This window comes from Mobula birostris, chromosome 4 (genome assembly GCF_030028105.1).
Source record: "Mobula birostris isolate sMobBir1 chromosome 4, sMobBir1.hap1, whole genome shotgun sequence".
Lineage (NCBI taxonomy): Eukaryota > Metazoa > Chordata > Chondrichthyes > Myliobatiformes > Myliobatidae > Mobula > Mobula birostris.
The window spans coordinates 147647173-147669021 of NC_092373.1; the positions used below are offsets into that span (position 1 = coordinate 147647173).

General features: G+C 37.5%; 1 protein-coding gene across 4 annotated transcripts in view; it reads right to left on the reverse strand.

Annotated features, from left to right (window-relative positions):
• Positions 1-2263: 2263 nt before the first annotated feature.
• Positions 2264-21849, reverse strand: part of slc7a11 (solute carrier family 7 member 11) — a 187249-nt gene continuing 167663 nt past the window's right edge. For 2 of the 4 annotated variants that reach the window (XM_072256246.1, XM_072256243.1), the window contains 3 exons: positions 18581-18730; positions 13910-14087; positions 2265-4606 (listed from right to left, as the gene is read on the reverse strand). In XM_072256246.1, the coding sequence (XP_072112347.1) occupies positions 4542-4606; positions 13910-14087; positions 18581-18730 (393 nt within the window). In that variant the 3' untranslated portion in view covers positions 2265-4541. Of the gene's footprint in view, positions 4607-13909; positions 14088-18580; positions 18731-21849 lie in introns of all 4 variants that reach the window. The other 2 variants (XM_072256244.1, XM_072256245.1) reach the window with 2 other exon arrangements.

Consider the following 21849-nt stretch of genomic DNA (forward strand, 5'->3'; position numbering starts at 1 on the left):
ATCTATTTCCAAAAGAAATCTTGCAATTTGTGATTTCCAGTCAAGATGGTGCCGAGCTGCAATGTCCATTGAGGTCGTCACTCAGACCTTGTTGTTCTTTAGGTTTATAGGGATAGGTTTGAGGGCGGTGTGGGGGGTAGATTGAAGTCTGCGGCAGTAAATGAAGAGTTAGGGGCAGGAGCAGGTGTTCAGAGTCCAAGTCACAGCACTCCTCGGTCAAAGGCCAGTGATTCCCATTTGTGGATGATGGGTTGTCAGTCACTGTGGATGAAGACCGGTGATCCTCATGGTCTATGTCCCAGGACTGGATGTGGGCTGGTGACCGTCTAGATTAGCAAGACCCAGGGTCAATGCCTGTGGAGGTTGGAGGTCAAGGTCCAGATGTCAAAGTCAAGTCCAGGGTCCAACACCTAGAGGTTACCAAAGTCCAGAAGTCAAAGCCTAAAGCTAAAGTCCAGGGACTGGCAAGACTAAATCAAGTGTTTTAAAAAGTTCAACTTAATATCAGAAAATGTATAAAGTATACAACCTTAAATTCTTACTCTTCTCAGACATCCAAAAAAAAAGAAACCCCCAAAGAATGAATGATAGAAATATCCACCCTCCAACGCACAAACATCGACCCTCCCCCTTCCCCCACTTGAGCCAGCAGAAGCACTGACTCCCCAACATGCAAACAATAGCAAAAGCCCCCAAAGAGACCTTTATCTAGAGCCCATCAAAAATTACATTCCATAACCCTTAAGGTACAGGGGCCTTCTTCCGACAGCAGCACCCTCTGCCTGCTGTCCCGACGAGGTTGAAACCCCTGGAGCTGCATGTCCAGAGGTTAGGTGTCTGTGAGCCTGTAGGTTAGAGGACTAATGACGATGAATCTGAGAGTCTGTGGCTAAGGACTTGTGGTCGGAGGCCTGGAGGCAGCCTGTCTTATAGCTGGAGGCCTGTCTGTGTGTATGAGTGGGTGGGTGGATGGAAAAGGGGCTTGTATAGTTGTTGCATAGTTGTTAATATCGCTTTTGTTGTTCTGCTGAACGCGATGGGCATGCTGTGTCAACACGGGAATGTGTGGCAACACTTGCAGGCTTCCCCCAGCACATATTTAGGTTGTGTTGATTATTAATGCAAATGATGCATTTCATTGTACGTTTCAATGTACATGTGATAAACTAATGAATCTGAATCTGAACTTTGCCAAGTACTTATTAATGGAATTCTCTAATGGTGGCATTTATTGCTATTAAAGTAAGTTCCTATGCACTAGTCCACAATACATAGAAAAATCTGTTCCAGTTACTAGTGCTGGGCACTATTCACTTTCTCACTAATCTCTTCCATTGTGATATTTTCAGTCAAAAGATACCATGATCAGGGTTCTCAGCACTAAGATTTCCTACCTACCATGGGATTGGAAGTTGACAGCTCTGGTGCATAATGTGGTTGATGAATTATCAAATAATTTTTTTCATCACGTCAAGATCATCTTTCCATTTTGGAACCAATGGCATCTTGAGCTATGGGGTTGAACTACTGCAGTATTGCCTGATTATTTTTAGGTCTTGTCAGGTGAAAACCTACTTTTAGCTTTGAAAGGCTACAGATTATCAATTAGGCACAACAACGACCTTTTTCAAAGATTTTGTGTAACATTGGATGCCTACTGTGTCTGTATTTTTAAAGAATATAATTAGTCCCACTTGCTTGCTTTTTTGTCACAGCTTTAGATGTTTTAACTTTTAAAATGGGAATTCATTTGCTCTTTGAAAGTTACTGCCTACTTCACACTTACAGACAGTGCCTTATGCATCATAATAACTTGCTGTATTTTAACAAAAGTTCTTCTCATCTCCCAACTGGACCTTCTGTCAATTTTCATAAATTTGTGCCTTTGGGTTTATAATCCTCCTTTCAGCAGAAGTTTCTCCTTATTATTCCATCTAAATCCTGCATAACTTTGAATATCCTTAAGAGGTTTCCCTGAACCTCTGTGCTGTAAGAACAATGCTAGTGGCCCTAATCTCTCGAAACTCTTGTGTTTTTTTGGAAATAATTTTAGTGAATTTTTTGTGCACTGCTTCCAAGGCCTTGCTATTTTTTTGGCACGTTTCCGCAATCTGAAAAGTCTACAGTATAATTTTTTGGAATTAGTTTCCAACGTATATGCGTATTTAAAACAGGTTGAAATGTTAATGGATACAGAATGAAAGCAAATTTCAATGAAAATTTGAAAGTTTTTTAATCAACAGATATAATTGTCACTTGAATTAATTATTTTATGTAATGCATACCATTCTCCTCTTCCCTTCTTTGGGAAATGCTTCTAGCAGTTTTCTATAAGTCATGACAGTAGAGAGGAAAAATCTGTAATACAGTTATACCTTTTATTCAAAACAAATCAACATTTGCAATTGTGTAAAATAACCTCTTTAATGTTTACTTACATTTAGAAATACCTGTTAAGGTTTTACAAAAGATGGGAAATGAGTTATATCTTCTATTTGATCACAAAGAACATTTGGTACAATTGCACCACCGTGAATTGAAAATAAAACAGTAGGCAAGCTGCGTCTCTTCAGTATAATTCCTTAGGTGTTCCCACGCACCTATCCATATAAATCAAAACCTTCCCCATTTGTCTTTATACTTATTGTGATGCTCAGTGAGATTTCTGTGATTTTGTACAACACTACATTAACAGCTAAATGTAATTAGGAAGCTTTATCCAATACAATTATAATCCAATTTTGACAAACAGATGACCTACAGTCTTAATTTTTCAAATAAAGTACTGCACTCATATGATACTTAAAAAGTGTTCAGTTCTAGAAGCAGAATGCCTAACCATGTGCCAAATACTTAAATTAAGTTGACATATTTTGTTGCATTCAAAGATGTGCAAATATTTGCTCATTTATCTTCTCTCTATGACGTTTCACACATTGTCTATTAGTGCATCATTTACGATCTCGTATCTCTGTATGGTAATATTTCCGGCCCAACTCATCATAAAAATGCCTCAGTGTACTCAACTGCAATATTTTGCTCAAATCTATTTTCTCTCAACAGTTAGTTAAGCAACTGCTCTCTACTCCTCAGCACCTCACACCACCACTCCCAACTTCATACTGCATTATTACTTAATTATCAGTGCTTACTGGGGTTTGTTTCTGTCTTTTTTTACTAGCAAGCATTAAGTGAAACTACAGTTTATTAAAACAAAGTGGAAGAAGTTTCAGGAGGACAAAATCAGTGGGAAACGAGGGCAGCAGCCAGAGAATAGAATGAAAATGTGGAACAACGTGTCAGAGCCTGAACAATAGGAGCAGAAATCTCTTCATTCTTAAAATCTGGGGAAACAAGTTACACATCACAGCCTTGAAATTATATTGAGAGATAATACTATAGGAACACATAGTCCATTTTGGGTCAACATAAGTAAATCTGAATAGAGCATGAAGCAAGCTATAGATTTGGAATCACAGTATCAGCTACTGTTGTGGATCAGTTTCACTTCCGATGATTACTCAAGCAGCAATGGCAGGGCTTTCCAGTGGATCTGTAAGTGTTTGTAAACTGTGACTCACAATTCAGTAGGAAGGCCAGAAAGTTCTGTTGGCAATTTGTGCACTTAACAAGGAAACTGCATTTCTGCAAGGATTGTTCTGGTGGGAAGCTGGAGAAACTCCTAGGAAAATGGCACAAGTGGCTGTTTCTAACCATTTGCCCATTTCCATTTGGGGTCTTATGTATTTCCTGCTTTAAATATCACTGGGAACCGTTAATACCAGAACTTCAGGGCCGGAAAATGTAACTTCTTCTGAAATAACAGATGTCCCCAAAGAAATAAAATTTGTAGTTGTGCTGAAATATGAAATATAGGAATTTCAAAGATGTCTTAAGTTGAATCTTAAAAAATATAGATTCTAATGATAAAAGTAAAACCTAGCAGCTGTTATAAATATAATTCAGCTTCTGAGACACAACTCTTCGTGTCTTTGTAAGGTCTTTAGAGAAATATCAATAGTAAGTGATCACATGGTCTCCATGTTTACGAACAGTACAATAAACAAATGCATTTCTCCAGCATTGTTGTATTGCTTCATGTACAAACTTTGATTTATATTTCTACAAAATAATACCATATTAATAAATACAGGATTTCAGTTCATTATGAATAGAGGCAAAGGGCATTAATTGCAGAAAGGATGAATAATCTCCCAGTTTCTGTTGTACTGTATGAGTTGGGGATTGCAGGTGTGAAATGGGTTGCTTTCCTTGGTCTCTCGTCATAATTGTGCAGTCTGGTTAGTGATAACAATCCCCCCACCCCACATCACCCCTGATTAAAATGGTATAAAGAACTGTTCACAACTGGCAAGAGATAGGATTTCGGGTGTCAAAGAATGATCCAATCATTTGATGAAACTTTGGGAAGTATTTAAAGTTCTAGTGTATGGCTTTTTGTTGAAGTGACAAACATTTCTTTGAAGTTTGCAGTCTTGGTATTTCAAACATCCCATAGGTTGTGTCACCAAGGGAACTGCTCAGTCTTGATGATTTTCAGTTGGCACAACCTCCAGGATGATCTGGAGTGTCTTGGTCATTGAACCTGTTACAAAAAAACAAGAGATTACAAGTCTGCAAACAGGAATGAAAATGCTCTGACTCTGAAATAAAATCACAATAATTATAAATGTGCATAGCAATCAGTACCTACAGCTAAAGTCTACAGAAGGATGATATTGCCAAGTTACTTTACCAAATTTATTTAAATTAACTTACTGTCAATTTCACTATTTTGCACACTTACACGAGTTTTGGGTTTATTTATGCGAATCAGAACATTTTGTCACTCTTGTGGTTAACTATTAATACAATACAGTGCAAATTTTCATCAATTATAAGTGAGCCATTGGCCTGTTATCTTATTTGTACATGGATCTCATTAAATTGGAAATAAAACCATGTTAAAAAATGGAATATTTTTTCCAATTTCCTCTGGAAGAGGATTTTTGGTTTCCCTCTCAGGAATAGATGAGATCAAATATATGATTCTTTTCTAAATATTGACCACTGGGCCTGAAAAGCACCATGACTATCTATCCTCTAGCCATTTCTGATACATTTTACATCTTATTAGTGATAATATCTCAGAAGAATACAAAATTAATCTGAATTGATATAACTTGTCTTCAAAGAAACATTCACTTCACATGATTGAATCCTCCTATATTTTCGTTAATTTCTTTTGAAACAATTATAATAAATGTGTGTAGGGAATGTGTTGCTTATTTCTTCCATAATTTATTATTGACTGGCTCAGTTTCCTGTGATAAACTACAATTCATTTGTTGCTGCTCCTACTAAGCCAACCATTTTTTTGCCAATATATTAATCTTTGTAAGTTCCTACTAGATTACTTGTTTATGTGCTCTAAGAAATAATGCCCCTGAAAAAAAATACTTTTAATAAAGAAATCTGTTCCTATACCTTATGGTCTAAATCAAGACTTAGATTATAAAGTCATGATTTTCTATCTGGGTCCAGTATGCCCAGAGAAACCCATATATATGCACTGGTTTCCAAATGCATGATTTTCTCACACATTTATGACCCACAGATAGTGCAGGCAGGTCATGCAGAAGTAAGCCTTCATAGCACTAATTATTTTATGATGAATCTTGAAATACTACAGTGGCATAAATATTGTAGTAGTTAGGTGAAAACAAATTTCTATGATTAATGTGATATGGATAGTTCAGTAACTGCATAGTTAAACATTTTAAATCCACACTCCTTTCCAGTGTGCTGACACTAGTAGATTTACAATGTATGTCCTGCATTTTACCTATAAACTGATACCAATTTATTGAGAATTTTTAAAAAAACTACCTGTTCCCATTATGAGGACATAGCTCAGGCTTAATAGTGAATGAGAGGAAATTGCAGGTGAAGTTTGCTGGCAATTGCGAAGAACACTTACTATAAATCAAACTATATTTAAACAGATGGATGAATGGCAAAAAAAAGGGAAACAATGTTACATTAAGCATCAGATTACATGTAAAATGTGAAACAAGGACAATTGCAGTGCCAGATCCAGTTTGAGGTATTGAAGTAGGACATGTAAGCAAACCCAAAGTAGGACAACAAGTTGGAAATTGTGACCTAACTAATTACATTCACTTTGAAATTAAGCAAAGACAAAAGTGAAGTTTAAGTTAAATTTAATGGGACTGGAAATTAACCTACATCGATAGCATGGAAGGAGACTCAGTTCAAAGAAGAACTGAGAGATCAAACAACAGAAGTCTGTTTGATGGAAAAAAACAGAACTCTACCTAAGAATGGCCATCACAGGTGCCTAGCGCGGTTGAGGAAATAGGGAGGATACTTTTGAGTTTTGAGAATATTGCAACATAGTTGATATTGGAGTGTTTCGCCAAGTATATTTTCAGCAGTGCAACTGAACCAATTTTACCATTTCTATTGATATTTGAGAACAAAGATACAGTGGGGGATGAGGTGATATGTGTCAGACTACAGAGTTATTGTGACATAGAACACAGTCTGATAGGATTATCAATGCAGATTCAATCATAAATTTGAAAAGGCATTAACTCATAAAATGAAAACATTTGTAGGATTATGGATAGACTTTTTCAACAAATTGGCACACGTAAAATAGGCTAAGTAGCTTCCTTACCCTTTGTAAGATTCTATGAATGTACTTACACACTGAAAAGATAAAAGGAATTCAATAGATTTTGTGTTAGTACATTTTCTGAGGCTGTTTGATAAGCTTCATGCAACAGAATCAATGAGATTAAAAAGCAGGACATTATAGGAAAAAGTTGAATAGGTTAGGACTTTAATTCCCTGGAGTGCAGGAGAATGAGGGGAGATCTTATAGATGTATACAAAATTATGAGGGGTATAATAGGGTGAATGCATGCTTGCCTTCTCCCCTCAGGCTGGGTGAGAATGGAAGTCATAGGTTTATGGTGAAGGGTGAAATATTTAAGGGGAATCTGAGGGGAAAATTCTTCACTCAGAAAGTGGCATAATTGTGGAATGAACTGCCAGCTGAAGTGGTGGTTGTGGGTTCAATTGTGACATTTAAGAGAAGTTTGGATAGATATATGAATGAGAGAGGTATGGAGGATTTTAGTTTTAATGCAGGTAGATGGAACTAGGCAGAAGACCAGGCCAGCCAGATGGACCAGAAGACCTATTTCTATTCTGTAGTGCTCTATGAATATATTAAAGTTACGACATAGCCAAAAAGATGTAGGAATAGGCAGAAGACAAAAAGTGTCACTCAAGTTTTTCAGATTGGTAAGATGTTGGTAATGCCCCGCTCAAAGGAATTCTGCAGCAGCATTTTCTGTTTTCCATTTTGCAAAATAATTTGCACAGACACAAAGGGAAAACAAAATCAAACCTGGTTCCTATCAAACCATTCAAAGGTCATATGAAAGGGGTATAGCAGAAAGATTCTGTAAAAGTTGTTGTGGGATATTGAAGGCAGATTCAGGCAAAGGCAAGATAATGAAAAAATATTAATGAGAGGAACTGTGATCGTTAATGATGCAGCAAGAAAGGCATCAAAAAACCTAACTGTCCTTTGGTCATATCTAATTAACCTTCTCTACAAGAAGGTCTTGCTGAATTATGCAAACTAAGATATAATGGAAGGCCAGTTCCCTGCATTTGATCATTGGAAGCTAAGTGGACTCATAGAAGTGGTCCAAAAGTGATTAATGATGAAGAAATGCTTGAAAAATTAGGTAAATTTTCATAGAATAGAAAGAAGAGAATGAAGCTTTTGAAAAGTTAACTAGCTTTTAAAGATTGAATGGATCAGTTACAAGGGACAGTAATATGAATAGAACATGGAATGCTTTCTCATAGGAGACACTAACTAGCATCAAATAGTATTTGAAAAAGAATACTGGGAAATGAGTAATGTTAAAATTGGCAGAATCATTTGAAAAGGATAGCTGACTGATCTTGTACATGTTGTAAGTAAGAGTCATTCAATAATATCAGGCCAGAATTCCTTGTTAGCAGTGCGCAGCACAAAAATTCATCTGGGTGGAACACATGGTGTAAAATCAGTATGTTGCATAATCATTATTAGCAAAAATATATTTTAATTAAATAAAGGAGTTAAAAGAAATAGAGCAAAGACTAGTATTAAGTTAGTGTTAAGTTGCAGATCAGAACTTATTTCATTGGATGGTAATTGCTTCTTTTTGAGATCCTGGGTCAATTCGGTGTCTGTGCATCTGCTGCTGCACCTGATCAAAGAGTGTTTTGTATGCAAATATACAAATACAACAGCTCAGCCCACTACATCCTCCTCAGCTGTCATTGCTATGATATTACCTCTGGACTGGAAGGCGTTCAATCAACTCATTAGAAATTTTCTGAGCTATTGAATAAACGTTCAAGCAGTGAGAGAGGTAAAATTTAACAGAAAGGCACTGCTCCAGTATGAGAGATGCTGTGTTAACCGCACTAGACTCACTTGAGAGGAACAACCTTACTGCAATGAGTCTCTGAGGTGATTTGTATCAATGGATTAAGTGTCAGTTTGGAAAATGTGTCTTTATTGTTGCAGCAGACCATGGGAGAATAAGTTGAATCAAATGAATGTTGTTTCTTCAGCAGCCATAATCAGTCATAGAATATTAGTTGTTCTGTAATATGTCTCTTTTACTAAAATAGACCTTTTTAATGTTCAGTGAATATGTGCTAAGTGCTCTGGGACTGCAATAAAAACTGGAACTGGTGTCTGGCTTATTCGTTATTAACTGTCCCTGGAATCTCACTCGTTGCTTCATTAGCAAATCTCTGTATATTTCTCTTTTTTTGCTTTTCAGGCTGGAGTTGGAAGAAAAATGTAATGTATATGATGATGGAATTGCTGACAGCCGTGTGCGTGATGTGAGTGTAGAGAATGTAGATCTACACGGCTCCCTTCTAAACCCATCCCTCAAGATGCTTTGCCTTTTGCTCTTGTGCTCTGGGGTCCACCATCAATTAAGATACAAATGCAAATGGAATCTCTTCCTTCCATTAGTTTATAATTTTCTATAACTATTCTGGAATTTTTGTAGCTGATTTGCCAGTCCTCAGTGTGATCCATTTGTTATGGTGCAACTTAGCTTTGTTTGAAATACAGCAGTTGCTCTATTTAGCATCGACTGCCAGGTCAGTGCCTCTTTTTTAGATATACTCATTGTGGCTCCAGCTGAACTCTGCTACGTTCTCTACATGGTAGATCATGGTGGTACACACCTTTGTCAGCACTGGTAGTCCACGGTATTTAAGAAACATACTGTAGTAAAACTCTGAGAAACTTGCTATCTAATGATTCAGAATTCCCAGTAGTTCAGCATCTGGATCACCGGGTGATATTTGCAATTTCCACTTATTGGGGGCAGACTAGTGAATTGCTCAGTGTGTGAGAGAAAATAGCAGATAAGTCCCAGAGCAGGATAGGGTCCAGGGTATTGTGGGGTAACAGACCTAACATTCGGATGCAGGGTATCATTACAGTAAAGTTGGAGTGACAAGAGTGAACATTAGATTGGGGTCAAGAGACTGAGAGGGATCATGCATTGCAGTCTGGTGCTCAGGAGACTGGTGGGTGTGGAGGCTACCTGCCAGGAGGATGGTTGGGTATAGGTATTGGAATAGTGAAGAGCTGTGGTGTGAAGATAACTAAGTAAATTATGGAGGGCATACCCTTATCAACATCCTCGTACCAGGCTTTTTTGATGTAGAGAGATTTTCTTTGGCTCTCAAAGATGGGCACCCATCAGAGCAAACTCCCTAACACTGATCTTAAAGGAACATTACTTAATATTTATACATTCAGCAATTAAGTAAACAGTAGGATGCATCAGAATTTCTAGGCTGATGTTTGTTCTGTGCCCTACTTCTGAAATTTGGTTCATTTGACTTCAAAAGAACCGAATTTCTGAAATAGAATAGAATAGAATGCACTGTGCAGATGTTGTGATACATGTCCGCTTAATGTAAGCAACCAAGAGCAGATTTCCATCCATCTGCTTCTTTTCAATCTCCCAGCCAATTTTCCAACCAAGTCAAGACTACTTCCAATTTCACGCATCCCTGGATATAAAGATATTATCTACCATAGAATCTTATTTGTAAATTAACATACAATTGGAGAGGACATATAAAAAATTCTTGGGAAGATCTTAAGTAGTTTTTTTTAAATTTCAAAATTCAAAAGAATGATCTTCTTAGATTAATAAGGCTTTCTCAAAGGTTTTGAAAAACTATTCTACATTGGTACCAATTCCAAAGAATGACAGCAAACACCACTGTTTTTCCTTCATTACTACTGTAACTGCAGGCTGTGATATAGTTATAAAAGTTGTTAGCCTTTATGTAACCCTGCGATTTGTTTATATTTCCCTAATGCTATTAATATTTTTCTTGTGTTCTTTTGTTCTTTCGTATATTTTAGTCATCTGGATTAACACTTGTCTTAGCATTTATTATCACAGATTCATCAAGGTTGTTTAATTATCCATGGAATATAAACTGTTTGCAGTTGTGTTGGTCTTGCAGCCAGTGTTGTTTTGAAATTATATTATGGATGGTACAGTCGTTTGCAAGATTAACTATGAACAGTTCAGCACAGTGTTTTACCAGTTTAGCTTGCATTTCCTTGAATTTCTATGTATATAAGTAGCATTGGTAATTAAACTCCTTTCATTATTTTGAAGATTTTTGAATACAAGGATTTGCTTAATTTAAGCTTATTGTGATTTGCCATTCTTTTTACCCATTCATTTCCAGACTCTATTCCCCCTCCCCCTTTAAGTACTGCTTCAAAGATTTCCTGTACGTTTTAAAAAACTGAGATGACTTTGAAGTGTATAGTTAATATTTTCAGCTCATCAGCTGACTAAATAAAGCTCAGCGCTGAGTCAAATGAGCCACCTGTTTGACAAAGCCAAACTAGGCATTTTTTCTTCTCCCTCTTTCCTACATTTCCAAGCACTATCATCCTACATCCTCAGCCCCTGGCCCATGGCTCTGAAGCAGTATTCGCCTACATCTATAAAGGAGTGGTACTCTGTTAGAAAGGTTACCTTTTGTGTAAGTCATTGAACTATTATTTCTTAATCAACAATTATTTATCAACTTGCTAAAAAGGAAATATCTAGGTATTTGTCTAATTGCTCTTGGTAGCACATTGCTGAGCAGAAATTAGATTGATGTTTGCTTACTTTACACTATGCTTATAGCCTAGTTTGCAAGTGTGACTCGATATTAAAGTATTACGTTGGCTGTTAACCAGAACTGGACGGCCATCAAAATTCCTACATGGCATCTCTCTCTCTTCCCTCAAAACCTATCTCTCTCTCTCTCCTTGTCATCTCTCCCCTCATCCTCTCTCCCCTGTATCTGACCCCTCTCTTTTTCTCTCTCCCTCTCCTCCCTCTCTCTCTCTCACCCCCTCTCCCTCCCTCTCCTTCCCTCTCTGCCCTTTCTCCCCCCTCTCTGCCCTTTCTCCCCTCTCTCCCCCTTCTCTCTCTGACCCCTCTCTCTCCATCCCCTCTCCCTCTTTTTCTTTGCCTCTCTCTCCCTCTCTCCTCCTCTCTCCCCTCCTACTCTCCCACTCTCCCCTCTCCCTTTTTCACTGTCCTCTCTCTCCCTCTCCCTGCCTCTCGCTCTCTTTCCCTCTCCCTCTCTCCTTCTCACACACACTGTTCACACTCTCAGACTTGCTCTTAATCTTTCTTTCGGTTCTTTTCCAACTATTTGTCTTCGTTGGATTCACTGTCTTTTCTAGTTTAAAGTGTTTGTTTAAAATTTAAAGTAAATAAATCTAATGCTGAATGCTCAGAAATCCATTCCTGGCCAGTTGCATCAACTTGTTGTGCTCTGCATCAGAAATTCATTCTATTGATTTAAATGCAATAAATTTCAAGGAAGTGCACAACATGCTGATGCTGCAGTACACGACATTAGGTACTATTGATCTGGAATGAATTTCATGTGTTTACACTGCCTTTTGTGTTTATTCACATATCCAACTTTGATTTATTATTTATTCAAGAAGTATAAATTTTGTCATGTTAATCTTTCTGAATGTTTCTGATTGGTTTTCTAAATTATTTGAAGAAATACTATTTTGCAGAATGTGTCAAGACAAGAGCCTTCTAAAGAGTACTGATTGATTTTGTGGAAATTGGGTAAAATAAAAGAAATAGGTAAACTGATAAAGTGGCATAAATCAACACACATCAAAGTTGCTGGTGAACGCAGCAGGCCAGGCAGCATCTGTAGGAAGAGGTGCAGTCGACGTTTTGGGCCGAGACCCTTCGTTAAGTGGCATAAATCACTTCTGTTTCATAAGGTCATTGTACTAGATCATTTCAAAGTTTTTGAAAGATATTAAGCACACGCTAGGTAACAGACAAATTACAATAGCCCGATGTGTGTGTATTTAATACTTTGGAACTTTCAGTTACTCATGGGAATAATATTTAAAATATTCTTAATACTTGTGATAGTCACTTAAATTCTAAAATAAAACAATTTAGATTTCACTATAGCAGTCACTGTTTATCTGAATAAGTTTCATTATTGGCTGGTTTTATCTAATGAGTTTTCAGACAATTTTAGGCAACAATTGGTGAACCACTTCTGCGCCATCTCTAAGCCTTACTGTAATGAAGCAACCATAATTATACGCTATGCTCCGAGTGTGGCCTAACTAAGCACAAAGTTTTATACATCTGCAACATACCTTGCTGACTATTGTATTCATTGTCCTGACTGATGAAAGCAAGTGTGCTGGACATCTTCTTTACCACTCCATCAGCTTGTGTTGCCAATTTTAGGGAGGTATGGAATTGGACCCAAAGATCCAACTGTAGTTCAATGTTCCTCATGGTCTTACCACTTATTGTATACTATGCCCTACATTGAATCTCCCAAAGTGATCTGGGAGATTATTCTACCCATATTTACAACTGATCTATATCCTTTGAGAACTTTCTTTACTATCTACAACTCCAAGTTTTGTGTTACATGCACAACTCCGCCAAATGTTGTATCAATTAAATAATTTTGATTTAGGTTGATTTAATGTTTTTGCCTGAGTGAGCTGCTCATATCAAGTAGGTGGCAGTGGCAGCTCAATGTTACACAAATGTGAAAATTGCTTTTTGTTTAACACTTATGAATTATCGATCATTGTGTCAGGGAACAGAAATACTTAATAACTGAAAGTGCACAGGTCAATATCTGAAAGAAAAAAGACATGATTATCTAATTCTGGTGACCACCCTCACCCAACATATTAAACTGCCTTTATGAAAGTTGGTGGATGACTATCATTTTCATTTTTTTAACCTGTAACTTTCAGAATGCGCTGTTTCTATCATGACACAAGACTGGGCATCACCTATGTATTTCTTGGTAGAAACTTAACAGAAAACAAGCCGTCACCGTCCACACCTGTTCAGTTATAGACGGAACTCAAAAATTATGGTTAGCATTTTACAACAAGGATCGATTCTGAAGTAAAATCTGAAAACACTGGAGAATCTCAGCAGGGGTTGCAGCATGTTACGAATTCTGAACTATGCACATTAACCTGGGTAGGTGTGGGTACTTGATTTTCAAGTGTGACAGTGGCCTTCAAGGACAGTCAATGAAATGCGTAGCAACTCACTGCCTGATCCACAACCATGAAGAAAGGCATCATTGATTTACACTCTCACACTATTGATTCATCATCAACAAAGAAATTATTGTTGTTATTCTATAGTGACGTTGCTTATGTGAAAGATGGAACTGGACGAAAATAAAATAATAACAAACATTGAAGTAATGAGATAACTACTTTACTTACTCATCAATCTTCTGAACCATTGTGGCTTGTTGTCCCACACCACAAACAGGTAGTAGGCAGGGATACCAGTCAGAGTGATAGCAAATCCAATACCAGTATTGATGGGGTCAGAGTAGAGTGACAGTGCAACAATGAAGAGACAAGTTAAGGCAAAGAAAACTGGAATGAACAGAGGCACCTGCAACAGCAAAGAGAAATTATTGAAAGAAATTTGGTAACAGAAGCTCTTTTTAGATTACTACTCAGGCACTGAAAGTGAATACTGGCCTTTCATCTAGCCAGATACTAGGGACAGCATTTGTAAAATATCAGCAGTTTTAATTCAGCCATCTATCTTAAGTGCTAACTTAACAGACATTAGCTCCATTTGACAGTCAGCTTGTCTACACTATTAAAAAATATTACAACAGAAGAAATGACATATTTCCTTATACCAACTTAATTCATCATTGTTGTTATGGTACTGAGCCAATCATTTTAAGAAATTATTTAGCTTGAAATTTTGATTATTTGGGTCAAATATGAGGATTTTGTGAGTGAGATGCCTTTGATTTTATGTTTAACTTTGTATAATTCTATTTATGCATTGTGGTTAGGATGACAACTTCCAGATAGGTTTTTCATTCAAGTTTGAGCTGTGTGAAATCCAAGAGGTAATGAGTGAAAAGAGGAGAAGTTAAGTGAATATAAGAGGAAGGCACATATAGATAATCTGTGAGTGGTGTAATCAAAGCGTGTATGTGATATAACAGTGAACGAAATAACTTAAAAACCAACCATAAAGTGAAGGGCAGAATGAGGGAAAGGTCGAAAGGAAATGATCACAGTGTAAGATCACAACTGTGAGTAAGCCATTTACTTTGTTCTTGCATGCAGTTCTGTATCCATAGCTTTAACTTTTAACACTATGAGACAAAAAAACAGAAATAAAAGCCAGCAATAAGACTGTACACAGTAATGGAGGTGAAGAAAGAAAGCATATGGTCAGAAAGTGTAAAACAGATTCTGATTTTGCACAATAGTAAGTCAGCAGCTCAATTTCTAATTCTGAATTTTAAAGTTAGTACTTCAATGTGATTGATGTACAGAAGATTTAAACCATCACCTTTGTTTTTGCAACTGCAAAAAAATCAAAACGTAGCTTGGATTAAGTGAGAATGGGGAATTGAGCATGAATCTCAAAAATTATAAAATCTTCTTTTGTCTCATGCATTTAAAAGACAGTGGGGCACTACATCCAAAATTATGCTCTACTGTTAACAAAACTAAACCTGTGGGTTGGCACAAATGCATGAGTTTGTGCTCCTGCGTTAGAAGATGAGAAGTGTGACATACAGAATATGAATGAGATTGGGCATGGTAATTTAGTACGTGGAAAAAGAAGAGGCAGAAACATATGTAAGTAAGGCTGAATTTTCTTGGGAGGGAGCACTGATCCATGGGAATATGATTTTCTTCCCTACTGCTAATGCTCCTGACCTTGCTAGGAATCATGGAGTCAGTATAATTTGAGTGCTTACAGCAGTTCATTTCCCACATCACTCTATCAAATTACATGAACTTCAGTAGCGGGTACCCTTTTGCCTGTCATTTTCGCAAGCACAATGTTCTGTGGGGACAATGGTAAATTAATTAAATAATGCCTTCTATTTTGTTGTATTTGGTATTTATTTAAATTGTTCCAACATGTTAGTAGTTTCAGAATGCCAGTTCATTTATATTGCAACCTATGAGTTGAACAGTCTTGAGTACTGTGAGCTATAGACCATAGAAGTACTTCAGGCTGTAGTGAAACTGAAAAGAGGCAGTATTGAGGTATCTGAGTTCCATCCTGAATTCCAGCTGATCCAAAACAGTCATCATCTATTTCAGTATTTGTGGTTTTAAACTTGTAGATCTTCAACTATTTTTTCTAAATAATTTTCAACACAATTAAATGTATAGCAGGAAGACAATGTGGGACCTGAAGGTAAACACCATGATGTTATGCATATTGTTGCAGCAGCCTCCCAGTGTCAGGAGTACAAGGGAAGTACAGCATGTAGTCAGTAAAGAATAAACAAATGAGATTAACTTAATAGCATTTTGTTGTTCCTAAAAGAACATTAAACTTACTAAATTTTGCATTCAAGGTAGATGATGTCATCAGAACTGCTTGACATCTTCTTTCCTTGTAATTTATTCTTAGGTACCTAATATTCCAGATTCATAACCAGCCTAAGATAACACCAGTAAATCACCTCAAATATTGATAGTTTCAGTGGAATGCAAGGGGAGCTTTTGTTACGTTTCAGCTGTGTTCACAAGCATAGGCTGAGGCTCAGACATAAAACACTGAAAATGAGTGACATCTGAATAAAAAAAATACATAGACTAACCGTAATTAGACAAATTGGTCCTATGCTATTTCAAGAGATCATTTGGGAAACGACTGCTTTCCTTGGAATTCTGCCAATCCTAAGTATGTGAAAAGCATGTGGCCCAGGATGAATGCTGCTTTTGTTCATTGGAATAACCCAATAATAGTTTCCCTGAGTTGTTCTTTGATCTCTGGAAGGAATGAGTGCGCTACGGTTCATGGTCACCAGGTCAACCACCATCAGCACTCTTGTGTTTTGATAAATTTGTTCCAAATGTAGTTTTTCTCCATGAATCCTCTGGCATTTACCACAAAACCTACATTACCTCACCTAGGTACAAAAAAATGTCAACTGGAATAGGCAGTTCATATTATATGTAGAAAAGTTTTCTTTCCATTTGAAAAATATACTAAAAATTATTTGATTGAAGGAATTGCATTCTATCAACAGATTTCCTCCTGAAAGATCTCAGTGCAATAAAATTCTGGCAGGAAACGCAATCTGTATAGTTAATTGGACTGTGAGCAACACATTAATTTGTGTTTAAAATAGATTAGTTAGTACAAATACTTATATAATATTTGATGTTGTTACTCCAAGTATTATGAGATTGGTTGATAAGAATCTGTCTCTTTTTTCCTCATCCCCTTCCCTGTTCTTCTATTCTCCAATCTGGTCTCTTACCTCTTCTCCTCACTTGCCTAAAACCTCTCTCTGGTGTCCCTCCTTCTTCCTTTTCTCCCATGGTCCACTCTCCTCTCTGGCAGATTCCTTCTTCTCCAGCCCTTTACCTTTTCCACCCACCTGGCTTCATCTATTACGCTCTACCTAATCCTCCTTCTCCTCCCTCCACCTTTTCATTCTGGTGTTTTCCCCCTTTCTTTCTAGTCCTGAAGAATGATCTCAGCCCAAAACATCAACTGGATATTCATTTCCATGGATGCTGCCTAACCTGCTGAGTTCCTCCAGCATTTTGTGTGTGTGTTGTTCTGTCCCTCCTGTTGTGAGATTGCTGTGAAATTGTGATATGAGTACATAATTCTAAGCCATTTCAGTATGTTATTATTAAAATTTACTGCTGTCACCTTCTTAAATTTAACAAAATAGTAGAAGACATTTCAGATAATCAAGTTTGTGTTGGCTCCTTGAAGATCAAACTTGTCGGTTCCATTGCTATTTCCCCCTCACCCTGCAAACTATGCTCCCCAAAATGCTTCTTCAATTTCCTTTGGAAAAATGCAAGTGAGTCTTTTTCTTCTACTGACCCTTTTAACAATTCTGGCACTGATTAACTTGCCTTAACCTGCTTCTGATTTGTAATATAAAATTTACAACAAAATGTGTATTCATACAAATGTGTAAATTATTTCATTACCTATTAGAAGGGAGTTAAATAAAAATAAGATTAGATTTGGTTGAAATTTATTCACTTTAATAAAGGAATGGAAAAGAATGATGAAGGAGAGGATAACAACAATATCTATCAAAGTGTTTTATTTTGTTCTTATTCATAAGACAGTGTAATATTACAACAATATTCTGCCTCTGACTTGAATAATTTAATTTTGTGATATTAGATTCTGCGGTAGGAACAGATTGCATAAGTTAAAAAAATCTTACAAAACAGCTTGGCCCAGTATGATAGGAATTTCTGTGCTACTATTAAAAACATGCCTTGGTGCTACAACTACATTTGAAAACTGTTTTGGTTTATTTTTGCCAGAAAATGTAGAAGGCTGAGTAAAGTGACATCAGCTGAGAAGGCTGTAAAATGGTGCTCAAAGTACTTTGAGAATAGAGAAACACAAGATGAACCATGTCATCATTACAAGCCAATGACTTCTACTGGTATTTGTGAGCATCAGGTAAGATTTACATGGATTTCATCAATTTTATCACCAACTATTCAACATTCAAGCCCTCATCCATGTGCATGACTAATTAAATAAGGTCACAGAAAGTGGTAGGAGCCAATAAAATATTCCACCTTGAGGACAACCTGCACAAGAGCGAAGGCAGAGCAGGAGAGGGTGGAGAACTGAGGGAAAATAAAAACAATGAAAATATGCAGAAGTGGGCTATAAAATGTTATCTAGTGTATTTTCTTTGCAAATGGTAGGGTCTTCAAACAAGTATGTCAAAAATACTGCACAATCTTTGAAATTTTCCAGGAACTAAAGAGGAACTACACAGAGATACACATTCATGTTTTAAATATGAAAGTAGGTGGAAGGCATGGCATGTCAATATTCGGTATTTAATTACTGCAGGCAAGTGCCAGTCTACAATAATTTTGTATGGTAAACATTACCTTAAATGGGCGTGGCATATCAGGACGTTTGTGCCGCATATAAATCAGACCAGCTACTGCCAGCCCAATGAAGAGCCATCGGACAAAGCTCATAAAGTTTAATAAGCTGTAGATATCACTTACAAACAACATGAAGACAGTTGTAGGATACTGTAAGAGATGGAAGTTACAAAAAAATTAATGATTCAAATAGATTTAGTGGGACTTAAGGTGAAATAAGAGATATATTTTTATGTTATTCTGGTCCTAATACATTTCCATGTTAAGATTCTGATTAACAAAAAATATATCCAATATAAAACATGGTTTCTTAAGGTTGTTATAGCCGTGGGGTGATAGTGGAGATAAGCTCATACATTAAATGCTCCCAATGGCATGCATCTCAAATAGCTTCTGACAACCAAGTTCAGTTCCTGGCCTTTATGCGTGGCTGAGCTACTAAGTGTGGTGGAACCATTTCTACTGACAGGTGAAGGGGTAAAGTTGGCTTACTGGTGCCTTGAAACCAATCATTTTGGGCTCATCATCTGTGGCTAGCCGCTCATCTAGGAGAAGGAAAACTCAGATCTCAAGCCTCTGCTGCCTTGCATCTATACTCATCCATGGAGAAGGCTTTGGGAGTAAACTCCGAGGAAAAATCCAGAGCTGGAGTCCGTAAGACAGTCCTATGTTGAGTTCAATACTGACTGGCAACTCCTGCAACACCATTTGTGCCATACTGTATCAGTCTCTACTATTCCTTTGGATTCATTAGCTCCATGGAAAGGAGAAGCCTGCCACACGGGCAACAACTTGATCTCCATATCATATTGCCCTGATTTGCGTGCCGGTTTGCATACCACGTAGACAGCTGTGACGCAACATCTGGTTGGCCCTGACCAATGGAGGGGTCACAGTATAAAACATATGCCTGAATTGTACACTCAGTTTGTAAAAGCTGATGTGTCTAGATTTGTTCAGCAGTGCACATCAAAAGTTCTAAGAATTAAGTAAATTACTGATTGTATCGTACATTTTTAACTTTCCATGTCTCTTCATTCAATCATGAGCCCTGTGTTTTTACATATGACATCCAACTATTAATAAATAGCATATAAATAAAAAATAATGCTAACATAAACATATATTAACATAAATTATACATAATCTACACAACAAAATAAAGAGAATAAACATAGTGATTTCAGTGGAAGTTGAGAGAGAGAGAAAAAAAGAGAAATATGGTTCCCTTGTATAGTTTGGAGTTTCCCTTACTTTGTCAGCATAACTTCGCTTGCACTAAGAATACCAGTAAGTACCCTCATGATTTTATTAACTTCTGTGATGTCACTAATCCTTCCAAGTCAGGACTTCTATTCCAAGCAACCTCTTCATAAATCTCTTCTGCACCCTCTTTAGCTTCTTTAACATGGTAATCAAACATGGTGCACAATACTTCAAGTGCAGTCTCACCAACAATTTCTATAACTGCATCATAATGTCCCTACTCTTAAACACGATGCACTGACTAATCAAGGCCAACATGTTAAGTGTCTTTCTTAGCTCCCTGTCTAATTGCATGGCCACCTTTAGTGAACTGTACACTCGATTGCTTAACACACGTCAGTGCGCTACCATTCCTTGTTTAATTTCTACCCTGATTTGAATGTCCAAAATGCATCAGTGCATACTTATCTAAGTTGAAATTCATTTGCTATTCCTCATCCTATCTCCCCTACTGATCAAGATATTTTTGTAATTCATTGTAACCTTCTTCGTTATCAACAAGACCTCTCATTTAGTATCATCAGCACAGTTGCTAATAGTGCATGAACATTCACATCTAGATCATTTACATAAATAATAAATAATAGAAGTTCCAATTCTGACCACTGGGGCATCCCATAGTCTTAGGCTTCCAGTCAGAGAATCGACTTTCAATCATCATTTCCTGGTTCCTATCAGAATTCTGAATATACTTCAGTAGCTCCCCTGAATCCTAGGTGACCCAATCCTTCAGATTAGCCTGCCACGTGGAGTCCTATCAAAGGCTTACTGACATATATAGACAACATCCACTGCCATAATTTTATCCAGCCACTTAGTTACCTCTTCAAAAAACTGCAAGAGTTTCATCAGACATGACCTCCCAAACACAAAACTGTGCTGATGATTCCTGATCAGACCTTGACTATCCAAGTGATGGTTTCATCTTGTCCCTTAGAATTCCTTCCCATAACTTCCTACAACTGAATCAGGCTCAGACAGCCCTGTGGGCTTTAACAGGACTTAATCTCTCTCCCTAGTCATGCGTTTACTGGTAATATAACTGAAGAATCTCTTGGAATTTTCTTTAACTCTGCCAACCAAATCCATTTCATACCCTTTTTCAGTCCTAATTTCACTTTTAAGCCTGCTCTTAAACTTTTTATATTTGTATCCAGCTGCCTAAAAGTGATGTATGCTTCCTTTTTTTTTCTTACCAGAGCCTTGATACCTGTCATCAGGCAAGGTTCCCTGAAGTTGGTATGTCTACCCTTCATCCCAACAGGAATATGTTGCTCCTGGACCTTTGATATGGCCCTTTTAAAGGCCCAACCACCTGCCAACTGTTCTGTTGCCTTCAAAAAGAGTTACCCAGTCTACTCCAGCTAGATCCTGCCTAATGCCCTCAAAGTTGGCCCTGCTCAGGTTTTGGACTTTAATCTGCGGACCTGTTCTATCAAATTTCTTGGTGTTCACCTGGCGGAGAATCTCACCTGGTCCCTCAACACCAGCTCCATAGCAAAGAAAGCCCAGCAGCGTCTTTACTTTCTGCAAAGGCTGAGAAAAGTCCATCTCCCAACCCCCATCCTCACCACATTCTGCAGAGGTTGTATTGAGAACATCCTGAGCAGCTTCATCACTGCCTGGTTCGGAAATTGCACCATCTCGGATTGCAAGACCCTGCAGCGGATAGTGAGGTCAACTGAGAAGATCATCAGGGTCTTTCTTCCTGCCATTACAGATATTTACACCACAAGCTGCATCCATAAAGCAAACAGCATTATGATGGACCCCACACATCCCTCATACAAACTCTTCTCCCTCCTGCCATCTAGCAAAAGGCATTGAAGCATTTGGGCTCTCACGACCAGACTACGTAACAGTTTCTTCCCCCAAGCCATCAGACTCCTCAATACCCAGAGCCTGGACTGACACCAACCTACTGTACCCTCTACTGTGCCTATTGTCTTGTTTATTATTTATTGTAATGCCTGCACTGTTTTGTGCACTTTATGCAGTCCTGG